General features: G+C 42.8%; 1 protein-coding gene across 1 annotated transcript; it reads right to left on the bottom strand.

The window, feature by feature from the left end:
* Positions 1-647: 647 nt before the first annotated feature.
* On the bottom strand, positions 648-17,770 carry gigyf2 (GRB10 interacting GYF protein 2). Its single transcript, XM_010766348.1, has 30 exons — positions 17,676-17,770; positions 15,639-15,690; positions 15,287-15,455; positions 15,071-15,166; positions 14,743-14,851; positions 12,927-13,032; positions 12,769-12,809; positions 12,636-12,671; positions 12,341-12,508; positions 11,759-11,967; positions 11,438-11,573; positions 10,714-10,941; positions 10,432-10,601; positions 9,937-10,093; positions 9,659-9,825; positions 8,986-9,080; positions 8,587-8,709; positions 6,640-6,763; positions 6,528-6,558; positions 6,283-6,346; positions 5,032-5,188; positions 4,768-4,926; positions 4,440-4,682; positions 4,238-4,363; positions 3,849-4,145; positions 3,199-3,404; positions 2,907-3,061; positions 2,589-2,800; positions 1,847-1,982; positions 648-1,768 (listed from the first exon to the last, which is right to left on the bottom strand). Exons 2-30 carry the CDS (start codon positions 15,674-15,676, stop codon positions 1,701-1,703), a joined length of 4,026 nt encoding a protein of 1,341 aa, XP_010764650.1. The 5' UTR covers positions 15,677-15,690; positions 17,676-17,770; the 3' UTR covers positions 648-1,700.
* Between the last annotated feature and the right edge of the window lie 933 nt (positions 17,771-18,703).

Here is an 18,703-nt window from a genome sequence, read left to right as displayed (position 1 = left end):
CATTGAAATTGTTGGTTTACACAAGTGAGAAACAATCCTACTCAGCCACAACTGTAATATAAAACTTGTGATATTAGTATTCATAGTCTTTATCTGCACCTGTGCAAAGAACCACATTTAAGTAGAATTGATAACCAAATAAGAAAGAAGTTGCGCAGAATTTAAATGTCAGTTATGAAAGTTTCCAAGGTTTGAAGTATTCGGTAGAGCCCTGCTAACGCAACAATATTTTTAAAAGGGTGCTCCTGCAAAATGAGTATAGCATTTCTAAAAAGCTGGGGAGCTCAGAAGAGACAGATAAACATATTAAAGTTGTAGGATTTAAATAACTTGTCTTCAGGCTACAGAAACGGTCAGCTTACATCCCATGAACATTACTATAGCTGTTATAAGAAAAGAAGTGAAGTATATATTACAATATTTGCCATTAAATTGAGGTACAGATTCCCAATGGTACTTTAAATAATGTACTAGCTTTAACTTGTGATCCAGGAATTAAGTCAAGGGTGTCTTTCAGCTAGAGAGCAATTTGTCTAAAAAAAACAAGGGACTGATTTGGCAGTTAATCTTCTGCATTGGGTCTGTTCACACAAACATAACTGAAAGATGGAAATAACAGTCAGCAGAATATATGTAGCAATTCACTGTGACCAACGCATGTTACATAAAATTACTCATTAAAAAAGTATTTCTTTTCGAGGGATTTAAATGATCTTTAGTCTATTACCACTGTGAATGCTGATAGCTGGCTTCAATCTATTCTATTTACAGCTTTTCATTTCCTCTATACCTTTGCGACTCTTTGAAATGTGTCAGTGTGAGAGTGAGTGTGGGTGAATTGAATGAATACTGCACAAGTGTGTTGTTTTCTGAATAGCTCAGACAGAGGTGTGAACAGCCCACACATAAGACCGTTTTATTGTTTCATACCACAATAAAAAAAAAAGTATGACTCCAGCAGTTCTTTTTCATATATTATAATACAGATGCAGAATTGAAAGTTTATTCTTTAAACAGCCTAGTATTTTACAAGAAATAGATAACTACTTGGAACTTTTGATATGTCCTTAAAACAGGACATAAGTGGCCACGAATCCTTGGGCTCTACTTTTGCCGTCATTACCCATGAACACCCAGCAGAAAACAGGGAGGGGAAAGAGAAGGAGGGGATTAAAGTGAAGGGACAAAACTTTCAATAAATAAAACAAAAGGATATAATCTCTAACCTTTCCCATTATACCCCAACCACCCTTCCCATATATCCACACATTTAAAAAAAAAAAATCCTATTAAATGGAGGCCAAATTGGTAATTTGAAGTCACTTTGAATTTTAGGACACGATCCGGGAACTACTAGCTGAAGCCCAACAGACATCGATGCTCCAGCAAACTTTTTCCAGAAAGTCAAGTTGCTCTGGGCTGGTCGGATGTTTCACTGGCCACTTTGCTCCAGTCCATGTCATCAGATTATAGGTCCGAAAGCCAAAGGAAAAACACACCCTGCCTCAAGAGATGACTGTTGGTTCACAATCTGAAATTTAAAGAGGGATTACCAGAGTACATCTGATAAATGTGAAACTGAAAATAAAAAGGTGAATGTTGTGGAAGCAGTCGGGGGGGGCAGTGTCAGAGGGGGTTCGGGTAAAACGGCTGCTGTTCAAAACGGAAACAGTCAGTGGGGTTCGCTTGGCTGCAGTCCCTTAAAAGTCCTCCAAAGTCTCAATCTCTCCCATATTCAGTCTCTCAGATGAGGCATTCACAGAAAAACCTGAACAAGAAAAAAAGTGAGTTAGCAATGACACGTCGGCAGGTTTTTCAGACGTAGCACACTGGTGTTAGCTCTTACCTAGGAGGCTGGGGTCTGCGCGGACCATCTTCTGCTTCTTTTTCTTTTTCCCTGAGGTGACGGTCTCAAAGCGTTGCTGCTGGGCGCTCGTATGGTTGGACTGATACACCGACGATGATCCACCCCATACAGAATCCTGCTGGACAGACAGACATGCACATTTAAAAAGACTGAAGCTCTGGGCGAGATGTTACCACTTGACTTAATGTGGTGGCAGCAAAAAATGATGATGACGATTATTCACATAGACCGAGCTGGGTTGATGATTATTCCAGTTATATGGAGAGTGATTTAATCGTACAATGAATACAAACACAACATTCCTGCCATTGGATGACACGGGAGAAAACGGAAACATTGTGGTGCAAATTAGATTAGTGATACACACCTAAATATTGCCCTGTTAACACGTTATCAAAGTATATGATACGCATCTAGATCGCTTATACAAGAGGAACACATGGACATGTTTAGTTTTCATTCCCATTAGGTAACAAGGAATAAGCGGCGCAATTACATATTTTGGGGCTGATCCAAGGGGGTGACGTAGGGAGGGAGTCACTGGGTGAAATGTAAATAACAGTTGTGGCTGATGGAGAATGACAGCAAAACTACGTCAGAGGTATGTTGCTCTGATCATGCAAGTCAGAAATATCCCATAGTACAATCTATTTTTGGGGCGGCAAGAGGGACAGACGTCTCTATTTGTGAACACAAGACCATCAGTTTCAGTCTGGCTCACCTGCTGCTGCTGCTGCTGCTGCTGCTGCTTGAGGGCTTGCTGTTGGTTCTGCGGTGCCGGTTTCTGTTGGTTAGCGTTCTGTTTGGCACGTCGTTCGATGAACTGCTTGGCAAAGTCCTTGGCCTCGGGAGTGTCCCCCAGATAGGCCCGGACGTAGTCGTGCACCTCATACGGAGAGTCCACTTCTTTCAGGAAGGAAGCAAACGTGGGAACTGGCAGGGAGACAGACGGAGAATATTTGTGAGTTTGGCTTCAAGGAATGGTTTTTCCAATAGTTGTAGGTGGACTGCCGTTGAAAGTATATTTTGAAAGTCTCACCATCCAAATTGTTGGCCGTGTTGAGGGTGTGCAGGGTTTGCTCACACCATTGCATGAAGGAGTCCTGCTGGCTCTTATTGACCCCTTGAAACAACTTTACCAACTTCTCCTCCTCCTCTTCGGCTTTCTTATTGACCCGCCCACTCACAGAGTTACTTAACGTGTACACAAAAAGGCAGGAGGAAGACAAAAAGAAGTCATTAGGATCTGTGTATTACTCATATCCATACATGGTTAGTCATGCAGGAGGTTGTGACTAACAAAGGTTCTTGTTGGCCTTCTTATTAAATACCTGAGGTTGGCGTTGCCTTTGTTGTTTTTCTGCGTGCTGGCTTTCTTGGTTGGAGGCGGTTGCTGCACGGCCTCTTTCACAGCCTCATCCCAGAAGCCCAAGTTAGAGTTGTTTGTGTCGCCCCAGATGCTGCTGGAGTCCGAGCCCCAGTTAGTGGAGGGGCTCGTGTTCATGGAGCCCCAAACTGAGCTACTCAGAGACGACGTCTGTGAAGAGAGCAAGGCAATGTTACCGACAGTGATTGGCTCATACAAACGTAACAAAATGCACATCACAATTTCTTTAAACCCAAGGTGTTCCTTTCCTAAGTCTGGCATTTGTATTCAAATAAATCCTGAAATAATGATCTATTACAAAAAGATATGAGGATAAATGTTAGGCTGGCCTCTGGCCCTTTTATTTATTTTGCAAAATACTTGGTTATTAAAAATATTAAATCTTTTTGATGATCATTTGAATTTCTATCAGATTTGTGTAGTGAAATATTGGCTATTCTGTCTCTTAAGCAGCTATTTCTTATATTAAGAAGCTGCTCAGAGTAACCAAGCTTTCATGACCAAACGTTAGTTACAAAATAAATATTTTGGACACGTACATTTGTTATACCCTCCTTTAGCTGATAAGACAAAAGTGCAAAATTGGTCTCTTACAGTTTTGTTTTGACTGCGGCTCTGCTGTGGGACGATGGGCTGTGGTTGCGGCTGCTGCTGTGGCTGCTGTTGTTGTTGTTGTTGTTGCTGCTGTTGCTGCTGTGGCTGTGGTGGCGGCTGCTCCTGCCGCTGTTTCATCTGCTGGGCTTCCTCCCTCTGAATCTCCAGCAGCGACTTGGTGGCAGCCGGCTGTGTGGCCACACTGCCCCAGCTAGACATCTTGGCCTGGGGCTGCTGAGCCAGATGCAGGGCCTGCTGCTGCTGGAGCTTCAGCATCTCCTGCTGCTGGCGTCGCTGCTGTGGGGGGGAGGAGGGATAAATAGGACACGAGTTAGTGTGCGTAAAAACAACACTTGGAGAGATGAAAAGGAAATGGCTGCCGTCTTTACCTCTTCTCGCGTCTGTCGTTCTCTCTCCTCTTCCAGTTTCTGGATCTCTGCCAGCGACAGGGCGCTCTGGTTCTGGTTCACAGCGCTGACCGACGACTGCTGGCCCCACTTTGAGGAGGACGGAAGCTGCAGAGCAGGACGATTTATTTAATGACCTTGTTTATATTTTGAACTGTCCATTTTGCATCCTCTGTGCCGTTACCTTCATCTGTGCGAGCTGCTGCTGCTGCTGCTGCTGCTGCAGCCTCCTGAGCGCCTCCTGCTGCTGCTGCCTCTGTCTCTGCTGCTCCTGCTGCCTCTGGGCCTCCTGCTCTCTCCTCTTCTGCTCCTCCAGTTGTTGTTGTGCTAAAACAGCCGCAGCAGCTGCTGCCTCTTCCTCTGCTCGCTTCTCCTCCTCACGCCTCCTCAGTGCTTCTAGTTCCTCCTGCTTTCTGCGCTCATCCTCCTGAGAAGAGGAGAACACCTTTCTATTTAGAGAGATTTCATCAATCCAGAAAGGAGGTAGGAAGTGTGTGACATGTTTTCTTTACCTGTTTGCGAAGGAACTCTTCTCGTTTCCTTCTCTCCTCCTCTTCCCTCCTCCTCTCTTCTAATCTACGGAGAGTTTCCTCTTGTGCCATTCTCTCCTCTTCCTCTTTCTGCCTGCGTTGTGCCTCATCTTGCTCTCGCTCCCGTCTTAATGCTTCCTCCTAACGAATCACAACACAGTCAGTCATCACAGAAAGTTGCCTCTGGATAAAGAAGTAGCTCTAAGGAATGAAGTCCTTCAGATTGACATCGTGAGAAAGCTCCACCTGTTTGTGCCGTGCCAGCTCCTCTTCTGCCAAGGACTTGCGTTCTTCCTCCTGTCGCGCCCTCAGGGCCTCTTCTAGACGTTTCCTCTCCTCTTCCTCCCTTTTTGCTCTCATTTCTGAATCACGCCTTTCCAACTCCAACTGTGGGATGATACAAGAAAATGATTATGGTAGGGAACATTTTCCACCAATCCTATATCTTAACTCATACTTCAACTTGTCTTTCGAAACAAGAAACTAGAGTTTTGAGCCTTAAAAATTCCAAAACAAGATAATTCAATCATGAGCAGCGTTTCCGCCAGGCGGGCGTCTTGCCGTCATTTGAGGCCCTTACGGCCCGTCCACACTATAGCTTCAAAAATATCTTGGAGGTGGGCGTGTCTGAAGCTTGGGGATTTTATTCGAGCACCGCGACCAACAACCAATCACATGAATGTCCCGCCCCCGGCATACAAAGCAAAAAAACCCGGGGATTTTTTTTAATATATATATATATTTTTTTTTATATAAACTCCCCAAACAGGCGAAAACCTACCAGTTTCACCCACTGTCTCTGCCACCTCCCTCCATGCCTGCTTCCTCCGGTTTGTATCCCGGTAAATAGTTGTGGTCGTTAAGAACCGGGTGATTTGCTACCGTAATTTCTCGTTTGGAATATGAGGAAATGAACTGCGGTCTGGCTCTCCCAGCTTGCACGCGGTTTGATTGGCTAGCGCTTGAACTGTCAGATTCATAAACGGATTTGATTGGCTGACGCTGGCTCTCCGGCTTCCAGAAGTGAACATTGTTTAACTGCGAAGCCTGAACGCCAGAAGCTCCGCTCGGCTACCACATTCAGTTCGGCGGAAAACGAGGCAACGTGACGTCAATCCCCATTCAAAGTGAATGGGCAGACGCGTTGGAAACCATGTGTTGAAGTTGTGGTAGCTGTAGTGTGGACGGGCCGTTATCAGCTCGGGACGCCATGAACTCGGAGCAAGGCATCCAAAAAACAATAAAAATTTGAGGTGAAGATCCCGCGGAGGAGTTTGCCTAACTCGCGGTTGAACCAGTCTCTCTTACAAAACGAAAAGGAAAAAGGAACATCCCTCCAGTTGGAGGGCAAAGGAGCTGGTGGGAGTTCCTTTCGCCGCCTGCAAAGTGTAGACTTCCCTAGCGTACGAAACCAAACACAAGACCAAGCGACACACATAGCCTTACAGGGAGAAGAGTAAAGTTGTATCTAAAAAACGACAACACACCCCCACAGACCAAAAATCCACCACCCACACCCACACCACACACCCAACCGCCCACAAGTAGGGCACTTCTCCACCTAGGAGGATCGGAGGAACACTCACAATATGAAAAAAAAAAAAATATAGACAATATATTACATACAACGACGCAGGAACATAACAACTTTGACTTACAACACACATACACGAAGGAACCAAAACAACACAATACAAAAAAGGGATCGAATTAAAACCAAACCGCGAACCTACACTACCCACCTTTAACGAACAACATGAGGCATTGCACCTGCTGTAACACGACATCATTCTTATTGGCTCTCATGCGATTAGAAAGAAGAAAACGATATTATAATATTCAAGGCGAAACCACTGTTGGGCACTTGTTGAACGTTGGTGTACAGGAAGCCTGAGAGGACGATTCTGCATTTCCCAAACAGACCAGTATCGGGTACAGGACGGGGGGCGGGTCACAGGAGGGAGGGGCTTCCGACGCTCGAAAAACATGTTCATAAAGAAGGCTGCCAACTTAAAAGGCATTATGTGACTCTTTTTCAGACCTCCCTTATGATCAACCCATTTGAAAGAAGATTATTTTAGATAAATATTAAATACGTCCATCTAAAAAAATGATTTAGTCCAGTTTGTCAAGAACCCTTTCCTGACAATGGAGAAATTGTCTTTATTTAAACATGGGAGATGAACATTTGGGCCCATTTTAAGTGAATTCCTCGTCACTAAAAAAAAATGTGTTGATACCAAAGGGCTCGACATAAAGGACTGCCCGATGGCCCCGGCCATCTATATTTAGCTCGGGCATGAAGGCTCAACCTGCTGGTTGCCCGATCGGGCAATCTATTATGCCAGTATCCATTCAGCTCGCGGATCCAGTAAGGAAGTAACCCAACCAGAAAACTAAACATATCTAATACTAGTTACGGTAGTTGGAGAGGTAGATTAAAATAGCTACGTGTGGATATTCTAAACCTGAAGTGGTGTGTTTTGGTTCGCTCACCGCTGCATGTGATCATGCAGCGCGCGTGTCGACGTCGTCAGCACCAGCTGATCTCCTCTCCCGTCAGATTAGACTTCACTTCGCGTTTAATGTCCATATCGATCAGATCCGACCTAGTTCTAGCTAATGATATGACACTGCTTATTAAAGAAACGTGACCTAAAAATCAAGTGTCGCTATGCAACCGGTGAGGCCACAAAAGTATAGCCGCTAGCATATGCATTTGTTTACATGCCTACGGGAACCCCGAGGGCATTACCAACAGGATCACGCACATCAATCCATACAGCACCATAATCTTTCTCCACATTGAAGTTCGTAGCACATGTTAGGAATGGGACCCTACTCTTTGTCTGTCAGCATATCCTTCTTGTCTGTCACCAATCAGTGGCGCAACCCTGAAGCGGTACTTCCGGCGCTCCAGGCGAAATTATTTTGACCAAAGAGATTTAGATTTGCTGCTAACGGGAACTCTGACGTCGCCATTGTGTGTGCTTCGGCGGATGCACATCGGCTGTCGGTCAGCTTCTGGATGAGGAGGCATTCCTTCGACCAACTTACAGTAGATAACATTACAAACATTTTTAACAGGGGCCATAATAGCGTAAATAATGTTTGTTTTGGCAGTTATAGCTGCATGTAATGTTTTCTACTTTTTTACATCTGGGAAGGCATTTGCCTTCAACAGATGGAAAGTGTCTTGACCAACAACTTAAGTATTTATTATAGCTATGCAGGGCATGCAAGCGAGCAAACACAAACAAGTGAACTGAAGAATACAATTGAAAATGTAATATTGTGGTGGTTCATCTTATAATTCAGACTATAGAATGCACCAGACAGCATCTAAGACCTGCAAAAATCTAAATGTTCTAGGGGGAGGCCCCCCAAACCCTTCGTGCGTCATTTCGTCCGCGCGCATTTTTCAGGGCAATCTCTATTGGGCTCAGGGCCATCTGTAAATTAGCTTAGATGGCCCACAGGGCCATCTCCCAAAATCCTTAATGTCATGCACTGGATACTCTTAATATATCATATTGACAATACTCTCCTAATGCTTTCCCTTTCACAAGTGTTCGTGCATTACAGTTGTACTACTGTGATAAGCCATTTCCAATTTACAGAGCCACATTGTTGGGCTCCGTCTAAATGACTCAACGATTTGAACGAGTGCAGCAACACTTCTTACAGCCCATTATGCAAAATGATGTACATGATGATGTCCAAGCCCTAATAATACATGTAAGGCAAGATTTCTAATCACTTAACCACAGGTGCAGATGCATTAAGAGGTAGGGTACCAACCTCAGCTTGAGGGTCTGGTATTGCTGTAGAAGCAGGTTGATCTGCTGTTGGTGTTGCTGCTGCTGTTGAAGAGGAGCCGAGTTCAGAGTTTTCTGCTGAGCCAGCGCCTGAGCATACTGCTGCCTGAACATTGGAGGACAAATGGATGAGATCATTGAGACAAACGTTTACATGATTATAGACAAATAATGTACTGTATGTTCAGTTCCTATATGCATTCATGTGATTTAGTTGTAGTAATATATCATTTACAATTGTATTATGCGGCAATTTTGATTCATGAAGCATGGATCAACTCTATTCCTGTATTAAGTCCAGGAAGTGAAGTAGTTTAAGGCGTGTGTATTTGTTATCGTCAGAATGAAACAAAAGCAGTCGGGTTAGATGTGAGTGGTGTACCTGAGGAGGTATTGATATTGGAGCTGCTGTAACTGGTAGAGGTTGAGAGCAGTGAGCTCCTGCTGCCTCTTCAACCTCTCCTGATCACCTTCAGCCTGCATTACATAAGACAGGATCAATCATAGCCGTTAACAGCAAAAGGTAGATAGAAACAAACAAGTTTAGAACTGCATATCCAAATGTGCTAAAAGCTAATAGTGGCCTTTTCCCATTCAACCAAGGCTACAATTGCCACTACTAAATATAATTTTCAAACGGAGTGATTTCATCTTCAATAAACCAATCGGTTTGACCGTGTTGCTATGGAGATCATGCTAACAAAGGATTACAGTGTGCAGTAGTTTAACTTTGGGTGCCAATATCGTTAAAAGGATCGAGGACACAGACACTAAATTACTTTAGAAAACAGAAAGCAGTTATATCTGCAAGCTGTAAATGTTGCCACCTCAAAGAGAACATCTCAATTGCATCACAACAAACGTTTACAAAATGCATCAAGTGAAGTGAAGAGAGGAAGGGTCTTAAAAGTACATGAAATATTACCCCGACACATTTTACTGGCAAAAAGTGTGGACTATCACACCCCCTGCTGGCTAGTACTGGCAACTAGTGCTGAGAACAAAGCAAACCTTTGGACATAGTGAATGAAACCGGACACATATCAAACATTTACCTGTAGAGGAGGTGGTGCTGGGCCAGGTGTGAACGGTACTCTCCCCCATATCTTTATTATGTCCCCCAGTGCTTGAAACACCTCGTCACACCCTCTTTTGACCAAGAGAGACATGGTGAAGTAACCGGCCTGAAACCACTCCGTCATCTCTGGGTTGCTGAATGGTCCTGAGAGAGAACAAAAAAAGCAGCAGAAGAGATTAAGGCGTGGCATTGCAGCTGTTGTGAAAAGAAATATACAGAATGTCGGTTCCATTTTGAGCACATCAAATCTCTCACCCTGTATCTCCCCTTGGGGGTCTTTGTAGAACCATTTGAGAGCGGCCTCGTTGGTGAGCGGAAGGCCTACAGGTTTGGGCTTCTCTGAAGTCTTTACTGTAAGTCTGTCATCATCCACCACACTATCCTGAAGGTATGCTACCATCTTCTCTGCCTCCTGGTCAAACATGGGGGAAAGACAACATTTTAGAAAATAAATTAGATACCCGTCCCCAAAAAAGGGTTAGGACCAAACATAACATGGCTGCTGGTGTTTGGAGTGTTAGTGGACACGGGTTGTCTTTATTGTGTTATGGTCTTCTATGGAATGTATCACATATCACAGTATGCAAAAATAAAGATTAGCCACGCCTCTTATTATTCACAAAATAACCTTTTCGATAAGTACATGATTTTAAGAGATCCTTCGATTCAGTTGGAGATATCTCACTACTGTTTGTGGAATACAGGCTAGTCTGATTTTGACAGATTTTCATGTTAGATGTGCCAACTGACCTGCTCAAAGTGTTTGAGTCTCTCGTCTTCATCTGTGTCGTGTGACACAGCCGTGGGCCTGCCAATAGGTGCCATTAAACTCGAGGAGAAGGACAAAGGATGTTTCATCGCCGCGGGGACCACCATGTGCTTTTGCGATAGCTGGACGCTGGGTGATGGAGCAGATACTTCTGCAAAAACAGCATGAGTTAGATATTAGGTGGTTTTCTTGGTAGGTGTGGATAAATGGTAAAGAAAAAAAAGTCATTTTAAAAAAGGGGAAATGTAAGACTCGAATCCCACCTGCAAGGGTTGTAGAAATGTGGTTCATGGGTAGGGATTCACGCATGCTATTGGACATGGGGACGTGCAGGGGGGCTTTGCAGTTCTCTGGGGGCAGCTCCAGCGGTGACTGCCGTTCAATCGGCCTCTCAGACTCTTCTGTTCTGTTTGGCTGGATCAGGGACCGAGACTGAGGCTCAGAGACCGGAGGGGCTGCAGGTAACGCCTCCTCTGATGCTCTCGAATACTCTATATATTAAAAAAACGAAAAAAAGATTTATAGTAATGCGATGGAGGCCTTGTCTAAAAAAAGATGTGAGTTCTCTTGAGGGATGATGTTGCATTACTAAACAATAAACATGAGGACATAGCTATTTGAGTCACAGAGAGGTGTTTTGTAGCTTCATACCAAATCTCTGTGGTTAGGATTTGCAATGATCTTCTAAATCCTTGCTTGTACATTTAAATATCTGGATCACATTTGATTTCACCTTCATTATGACAACAGTGTTGTAAAGTTACTGCTGAGGGAGTTTCTGAATTTCATATGATATTCATATTAAAAGCCTTTCAAAAACAAAGTTACTTATATTTAGATGGCTTCAATGGAAATGAAAAGGAAAGATTGGAGTTAAAGACACACCTTGAAGCAGGTAGCCTTAGTGCAATGGAAATGCAAATCCCTGCTGTATTGGGCTGATGCGCCGGAGTGAAACCATGTGTAAGGAAAAACAACATATCTGACCTTTTCGTTCTGCATCCGTTTCAATATCTTTGGTCCCTTTGAGCTGACAGTCGTCCTCTTCCAGGCCTTCTTCACACTCTTCCAAGGGTTTGAAGTCCAGCTCTCCCTCCTCCAGAATTGGCTCCTTGGAAGCTTTCTGAATACACAAAAAGAACACAATGACAGCAACTACAAAACTAGTATCCCAAAGAACATTCAGACTTGGCCCCAAAGAGATGATCTGCTCCGTAATAGTGTGGACGAGCCATTTGTGTGAATAAATAGCAAATCAATACTTCATTCAAAAGAAACTCATTGATTTCTTCTCAGGTGTCCTCTAACCTTGAGTGAGAGAAAAGCCCCCGATGAGTCGAAGGTGCCCGCCTCCTCGTCTGCGTCCTCCAGACACCACTCTGGCAGGCTGTCGTCGTCCAGGCTGCCGCTGCCTGATCGCGGCCTCCTGTAGCCGCGCTCGTCTTCTCTGGCATCGAATGGGAAACGACGACGCTGATCTGGGAGTTCCCGCCACCCTGCCGACCGAGGCCCTTCCGCTGAAAAGACAAATAGGTAGCATTTTGAAACAATCATAATCCCCAAATCTACAGTTGCTTCATGAAGATGGCAACAATTAGGCCTGCATTGAATGATTCTATTTCCATAAAACATGTGCCATTAGTTGAAGTATATCCACGCTGACAAACTTTCCATCATACACAAGAAGAAGTTGTGCTTGAAAATACCCCTTCAGTTAGCAGGAGGTACGAATATATTCTGTCGCGCGCTGAAATAATTTGACAGCCCCTACAACAGTTTACAGACTGCACCCTAATCAGTAGCTAACTAAAGAACAAACACAGCAGGTCAACATAAAGCTTCTTTTTTTTAATAAAGAGATATTGGTTAAAGGGTCAGTACTGCCCCCACCTGGGCTCGGGGGGCACCACCGCTCACTCTCCGATCGAAACCCCGCCGGGCACCAGCCCCCCTCATCATCCTCACCATTCTGAGCAGAACGCCAGTTCTCACTCTCTGAACGTGTGAAGTCTTGCTTCCTCGGTAGGCCGGTTACACCGTCTTCATAGTTGACTCGGACTGCAGAGAGTAGTGGGTAGAGGGTTAGTTCAAAGTAAAGCTGTCACTGTTATTCTCAACCACAGCCGTTTACACTTAGTTAAGAAATCTGAAACCACTGGTCAATTTTAAACAAAAGCAAACTTACCGGGAATCATCGGAAAATGTCCTGGAACAACTTCAACTGAGGAGAGAGAGCAACAAGTAGATAAGTGAGTGCTTTTGTCAATGAATAAATCATGTATTGATTATTAGTGATAATAACAGAATTTAACACTGACCTGGGTCTTTTCGACCTGGTTTTTCAAACCTTCTTTCTCCCCTGGTGAGATAATTAAAACACATTATGTAAGCTCATTACAAACATATTGATTGAGCATTTGCATACGGTTAAAACTATTTATTTTAAACGTAACACCACAAATGAGCATCTTCATACCTTTCTTCCCAGCTTTGGGAGCGATGCATCTCCCTCGCTCCACGACCAAAACCTTCCACATCATCAAAACTTCTTTGGTAAAACCCTCCATCTCCTCTTCCCCGGCCTGAGGACAACCACAGGTTGACGTGAGTTAACGTGACCTTAAGAGGGTTAATTAGCTACTGACTAGGTGTGACTGCTTAGCATGAACTAGTCTTTAGGTGGGATATTCAACATGTGGTCAAAGGACCAAATTCAGTTCAAACATCAGCAGGGGGTCGCACAAGACATATGTAGATTTTCCACATCAGAAAGTCTATAGCATCTTCTGCAGCCAGTAGTATTGGGTGGATTCACTTTATAATAATATGCATAAATATATAGCTGAAATACCATGATCCATGCACAAAATCAAATAATGCTGTACTTTTCCATATTTATACAAGGATGCACAATAAACAGTAAAGAGAACTACCGTAATTTTCGGACTATAAGCCGCGCTTTTTTCCCCATTTTTCGACGCTGCGGCTTATATAACGGTGCGGCTAATCTATGGATATTTACAGCTCACGGCCACCACCTTTAACTCTATGGGCTCTATGGCCGGTCCGCGCCCCCCACCTTTAAGCGGCGGGCTCCAGCAGGAAAAGCTGGAGGCCGGAAAAGAGTGAGACAGGTAGCGCGCAAAAGTAAAAGTGGAACCGAGAGACAGAACGAGAGCAAGACAGACAGACATTACGAGAGCGAGACAGTTTGTCCCCGTACCACTGGTTGAAAACCACTGCTGTAGATCACTGCCGGTACGTGCGCTGGGAGCGCACCGTTTAAGTTTGAAAGTTGAAAAGTTTGTGTGTCTGAAACGCTATGTGATACAGTACAGTTTACACAGCACAGTACATGTTCTGTAGCTACTATTGCACTAAATGGTAACACTTGAATACGTTATGCAAATATGCAACTTGTTTGTTGAAATGTTAATAAATGGGAGCTTCCTCAAACAGCCATCTCTTTCCCGACAATCCCCTCTGTGCACGAACCCTTACATATGGTAATTAAACATTAAAACACCTGCGGCTTATAGTCCAGTGCGGCTTATATATGTACACATCATTCAATTTAGCTGCTGCGGCTTATATTCAGGTGCGCCTTATAGTCCGAAAATTACGGTAGATTTAAAGTGAAGAAAAGGAGTGGTGCAGGAATGAGTCCTAAAACCCAGAAATGAGTCAGCATTTTAACATTGCTGGTTTGCTTGTATTCAAGTCAATGCATTTTATTAGATGGCTGAAGTAAGGTCTGTGGTTTACAAAAGCCAAATACGTGTTTTCATGTTTTGTTCTACAACATAACATACTTTAGTAAATACCCCACTGGTCAAATTATTCTTTTATGCATTTTAAAAACGGCCGAGGCTAACAAGTGACAGAATTGACAGTACTTTAGAGTTGGGGTGTTGGTTGAGCATTCAGATTTAGCAGCATGAAGAGCACTGTAAAATACAGAATGCAGCTTAAACTGATTTGAGGAGGAATACGGTGTCTGAATGTGTGTGTTCTTGATACCATCAGACTGAACTCAAACAGGTTTCTCCATGTTTTAGACATATCAGCAATTCAAGCAGCTGCAGCAGTGTGTGCTGATCAGGCACAATACCTACAGAGTGCTAATATTACACTCCTTGTCCCAGCTGGTAGGAGTCTTCAAAGGCTTCCTAAATATCTGTGCTTGTTGTGACTTCTGAAACTGCATAGGCAAAATAGCAAAATGGCTTTGTATCCTTGAAAAGAGCAAGGAAACATGAAACATCCTGGTATGATCTTAATTAAATTCTTACCTCTACCCCTTGAGGTACTTCGGCCTCTTGGTGCCCCTACTATCGGACCGCTTCCACGCCCTGTCAGCCGGAGTACAGCTGAACTGTTTACAGACATGGAAAAATTTCTCTGCAAACACAAAAGAGGGGGGGGGGATAGTGGGACAAAAGATACACTCTTAACTTTCTGCTTTGTGACTGCTCATTATTTTATAACCAGATTGCCAAACTCAAATCTGAGAAATGACAATAAGAAGCCAACTAGCCTGAGGGCAGTATGATATGTATCTTGGTCTGGTACTGTTTCTGATCTCTGACCTAGATAAAGACCTGGTTAAAGAACACCTACCTGTTCCTCCTCTGTAAAAGACACGAGTGCCAGGGGCGGCAAGGGCTCCTCTTGCAATATGGGCAGGAACTCTTTATCGTGAAGGTCTAAGGGGATCTGGCAGAGAAAAACAATTAGACGAAAACAAGGAGAATGAATATCTAATCCTGGCAGGAATACAACTTTGACAAGTTATTTAATTATATAATAATTAATATAACCTGGAGGCCTACCAACCTTGTCATCCTCTACATAAAGTGCTAACATTTCTTCTCTTCCGTAGCGATATTCTGCGAGTTTATACTTTGGCAATGCAGGTGAGAGGGGTGGAGAGACAACCCCACAGCCGCCTCCTCCACCACCACCACCAATACCGCTGCTCCCCCCTCCAGACAAGGCACGGAGCCTGCAAAAGAGAGGAGGAGAAAGGGTGGTAAAAGCAGAAGGGACATAAGAAGAGCAGAAAACACTTAAAAAGCTGAGGTGGCACTAGACATGTCTGAACATGTATGACTTTACATAAAACCAGTTTCACAACTTCCAAATCATTTCATTCTGACCAATCATGAATTTATGCCAGTTCATTTACCATTCTGGTCCAAAGTTAAGTGTCTGGGTTTCGGCCATTCTTCCTCGAAGTTCTACAGATATAAAAAGAAGAAAAGGGATTAGTGCCACTTAGTATCATTATAGTATAGCAGTACTACGGTTGGAAATTAAATGTACACATTGTCACTGTAAATAATTTACCTAAGAATCGCACAGAAAATAAAAATCCTACAGATGATGTAACTTGTTTTGTTAAACAAACATTTACTAACAATTCAGTAGTCTGTGGTTTTAGGGATGCACATGTATTACCATTGAAAAAAAATCATTTGCATCTTTTTCATATAAGGAAAACTAGATTAGGTTATTGTCCATTTTAACTGCAGTGTTGTCTTGCAATCAATAACTATCTACAAAAATACAATGTAAACCATGTTGTTTTACGATAACGGTTTTTCATAATCAATTATTTATCACAACTAATTTACCATAGAAAAATTCTGTTCAATATAATTTGGAAACAGATGTAAGGTTTTGTTACCAGCTTTAAAGAATTAAAACTCCTCAGGATATATAGCCCATCCCACTAGCAGTGTACAATTTCAATCTGCTAAAGCTATTTTAGGAAGTCTCCCAGTCTGCAAAGAGGGCCTGGACACCTGTAACTGACAACTAATGCAGCCTTTAGGAAATAAACCACTACAAAAAATGTTTTTTGCCAATAGGATTTGAAGTTCTTTTATATATGTGTATCCATTACCAAGACTTTTCCTTCATACTTTGACTGGAAAACAATGAGTTATGACTTAGCAAAGCTTGTTCAAATATCGGGCACAAACGGCGACAGTACACACACTGACCATATGGAAGCCAGGATAAGCCACGTGTAACTTGGTGGTTAAAGCAATAAATACAATGACTACATTGAAGTTACAAGCATTTGTGACAATTTCCCTACACGACTTGCACATGCACCATTGATAAAATACAGTATACAAACAAAAGTTTAAATGAATAAAAAAGATACGACTTGAAGAAATTACTTTTGATCCTATCTCGCAAACTACCCAATCCGTTCAAAACAAAAATACCCTTTAAAAGTTTGGTTGTGACTTTTAAAAAAGGCATATGGATTGAATCAGCGAAAAAGGTGACAGATCCCTGTGTTCCTTCAAAGCTGTCCCGATTGTTAACTAACACTTTCTGTACATCGTGTAACGTTAACGCAAATCAAACACACAGCTAAATACCGTGAGTCACACTGACTCACCGTACAGTACATTGTGGCTAACTCTGGTTAACACTACTGATGCATGTTAAAGTTGGAAAGATCCGAAATAGTCAATCGGGAAGGTTAAGTGTAAATCATCACTAACGTTAGCTAAAATAGCAAGCTAACCAGTCCAATGCACAGCTAACATGGGTAATGTAGCTTTACACAAGACGAACGTAACTGACATTAGCCAACACATTTCCTATCGTATAAAGGTTGACCGTGGATTAATAGTTATGTTGAATGTTGTCAGTAGAGTTGTGTTACTTTCTACTTGCATGTGCCACACCAGGGTATTCCTGTTAGCCAACGGTAGTTATGCTAGCGCATTAGCTAGCCCTCTGCATTTCGCCAGCTAGCAATAAGCTTTATATCCCAACGTAGCTAATGTGTGCGTGTCATACGTGGAGATGAGACATAATGCACTGAAATACATGTGTTACCCATAAGGAAAAACGCATTGTCATATGGTCTACGTAAATGAACAAGGCAACACTGATTTTACACAGGAGTTAATCCCTATCCTCAATGCTAGCATGCTAACAGTTGGGCTAACTAGCTACACGCGGCCTTCGCGCAGCCTGGATCCACAACAACATTTCCTCCTCTAACCATCCCGCACTTCACTCGGTCCGGACGCGGCATACTGAGTCACTGGACCCCGGTGCTGCGAGGCCAAGCAAACATGTTGGTTTAACAACAATCCCAAGCACCACAGCTCGTCACAATATGACTCTCTGACATGGAGCTTTACCGAAATATACGATTTTCCTTCGTTAGTGTATTAAACTTTGGCTGTCTTACCTCTGCTTGTTCTGACAGCACAAGGTTTGTATGCGAGTTGTGTGGCTCTCTCTCTCTCTCTCTCTCTCTCTCGCTTTCCACAAGATGGCTGAGTGTAGGTCACATGACATCTGATCAAACCCGTATGTCGTGTACAGATTTGCTGACTGGTGCGGTTTTCTCAAACAACCAGGTGAATATTATCAATGTTTTTTTTATCACTCTCATAATGGACAAAAATATATCACAAAACACATCCGTATTTAAATCTATAAATGCATTGATAAATACAAGATAAGAAATAATCAGCAGTGGTGTAAAGTAGGCCTAACTAAGTAGGCCTACATTCACTCAAGTAGGCCTAATTTGTACTTCTACTCTTCTACTACTTCTATTATTCAGAGATGGAAAGGGTACTTGTTCTCCACTACATTTATTTACTATCTGTAGTTACTTTACACATTTTGATTGATGATGTGAAATATAACAAAACTTACACCTGGAGTAATAAGCTACCCTGCTGCTCTTGCTGAAACAGATAGATGGGCGAAAGACATACAAATAAAAGGATGTTGTCTGCCACAGGTGAATACATATATATTTATAGAATTTCCAATAACTTAAAAATTAGAAACATTTTTGATTCACTCTTGACATAATATTTTAATTTGTAGTGTTTGTAAAATATGTACAGTTACATTACTACTATATTTGGGCTTTACAGGGTTAACAAGGTATTATACATAAATATATACATACATATATGACAGATGGAATATTAAATATTGAACAGATTATATAAATGTACAATGTAGTTTTATTCCAAGAGAAACTATGGAGCAGAGACAGTTCTCTGCCAGCCAGAGGTGGTTTATTGTACTTAGTTATTGCAGTGGGCAGGAATGTTTTCCTGTATCGGTCCTTGTGACAGCGGAGCTGCAGCAGTCTGTTAGAGAAGGAGCTCCGTTGACTGTCCAGCTGCAGGTGGAGAGGATGGGTGGGGTTATCCATGATGGACAACAGCCTGTTCAGTGTCCTCCTCTCCACCA

The sequence above is a fragment of the Notothenia coriiceps genome, unplaced genomic scaffold (assembly GCF_000735185.1).
Source record: "Notothenia coriiceps isolate Sejong01 unplaced genomic scaffold, NC01 NC01_scaffold00003305, whole genome shotgun sequence".
Classification (NCBI taxonomy): Eukaryota; Metazoa; Chordata; class Actinopteri; order Perciformes; family Nototheniidae; genus Notothenia; species Notothenia coriiceps.
The sequence above is the reverse complement of the archived record's forward strand: the minus strand, read 5'-3'. Positions and strand labels throughout refer to the sequence as shown.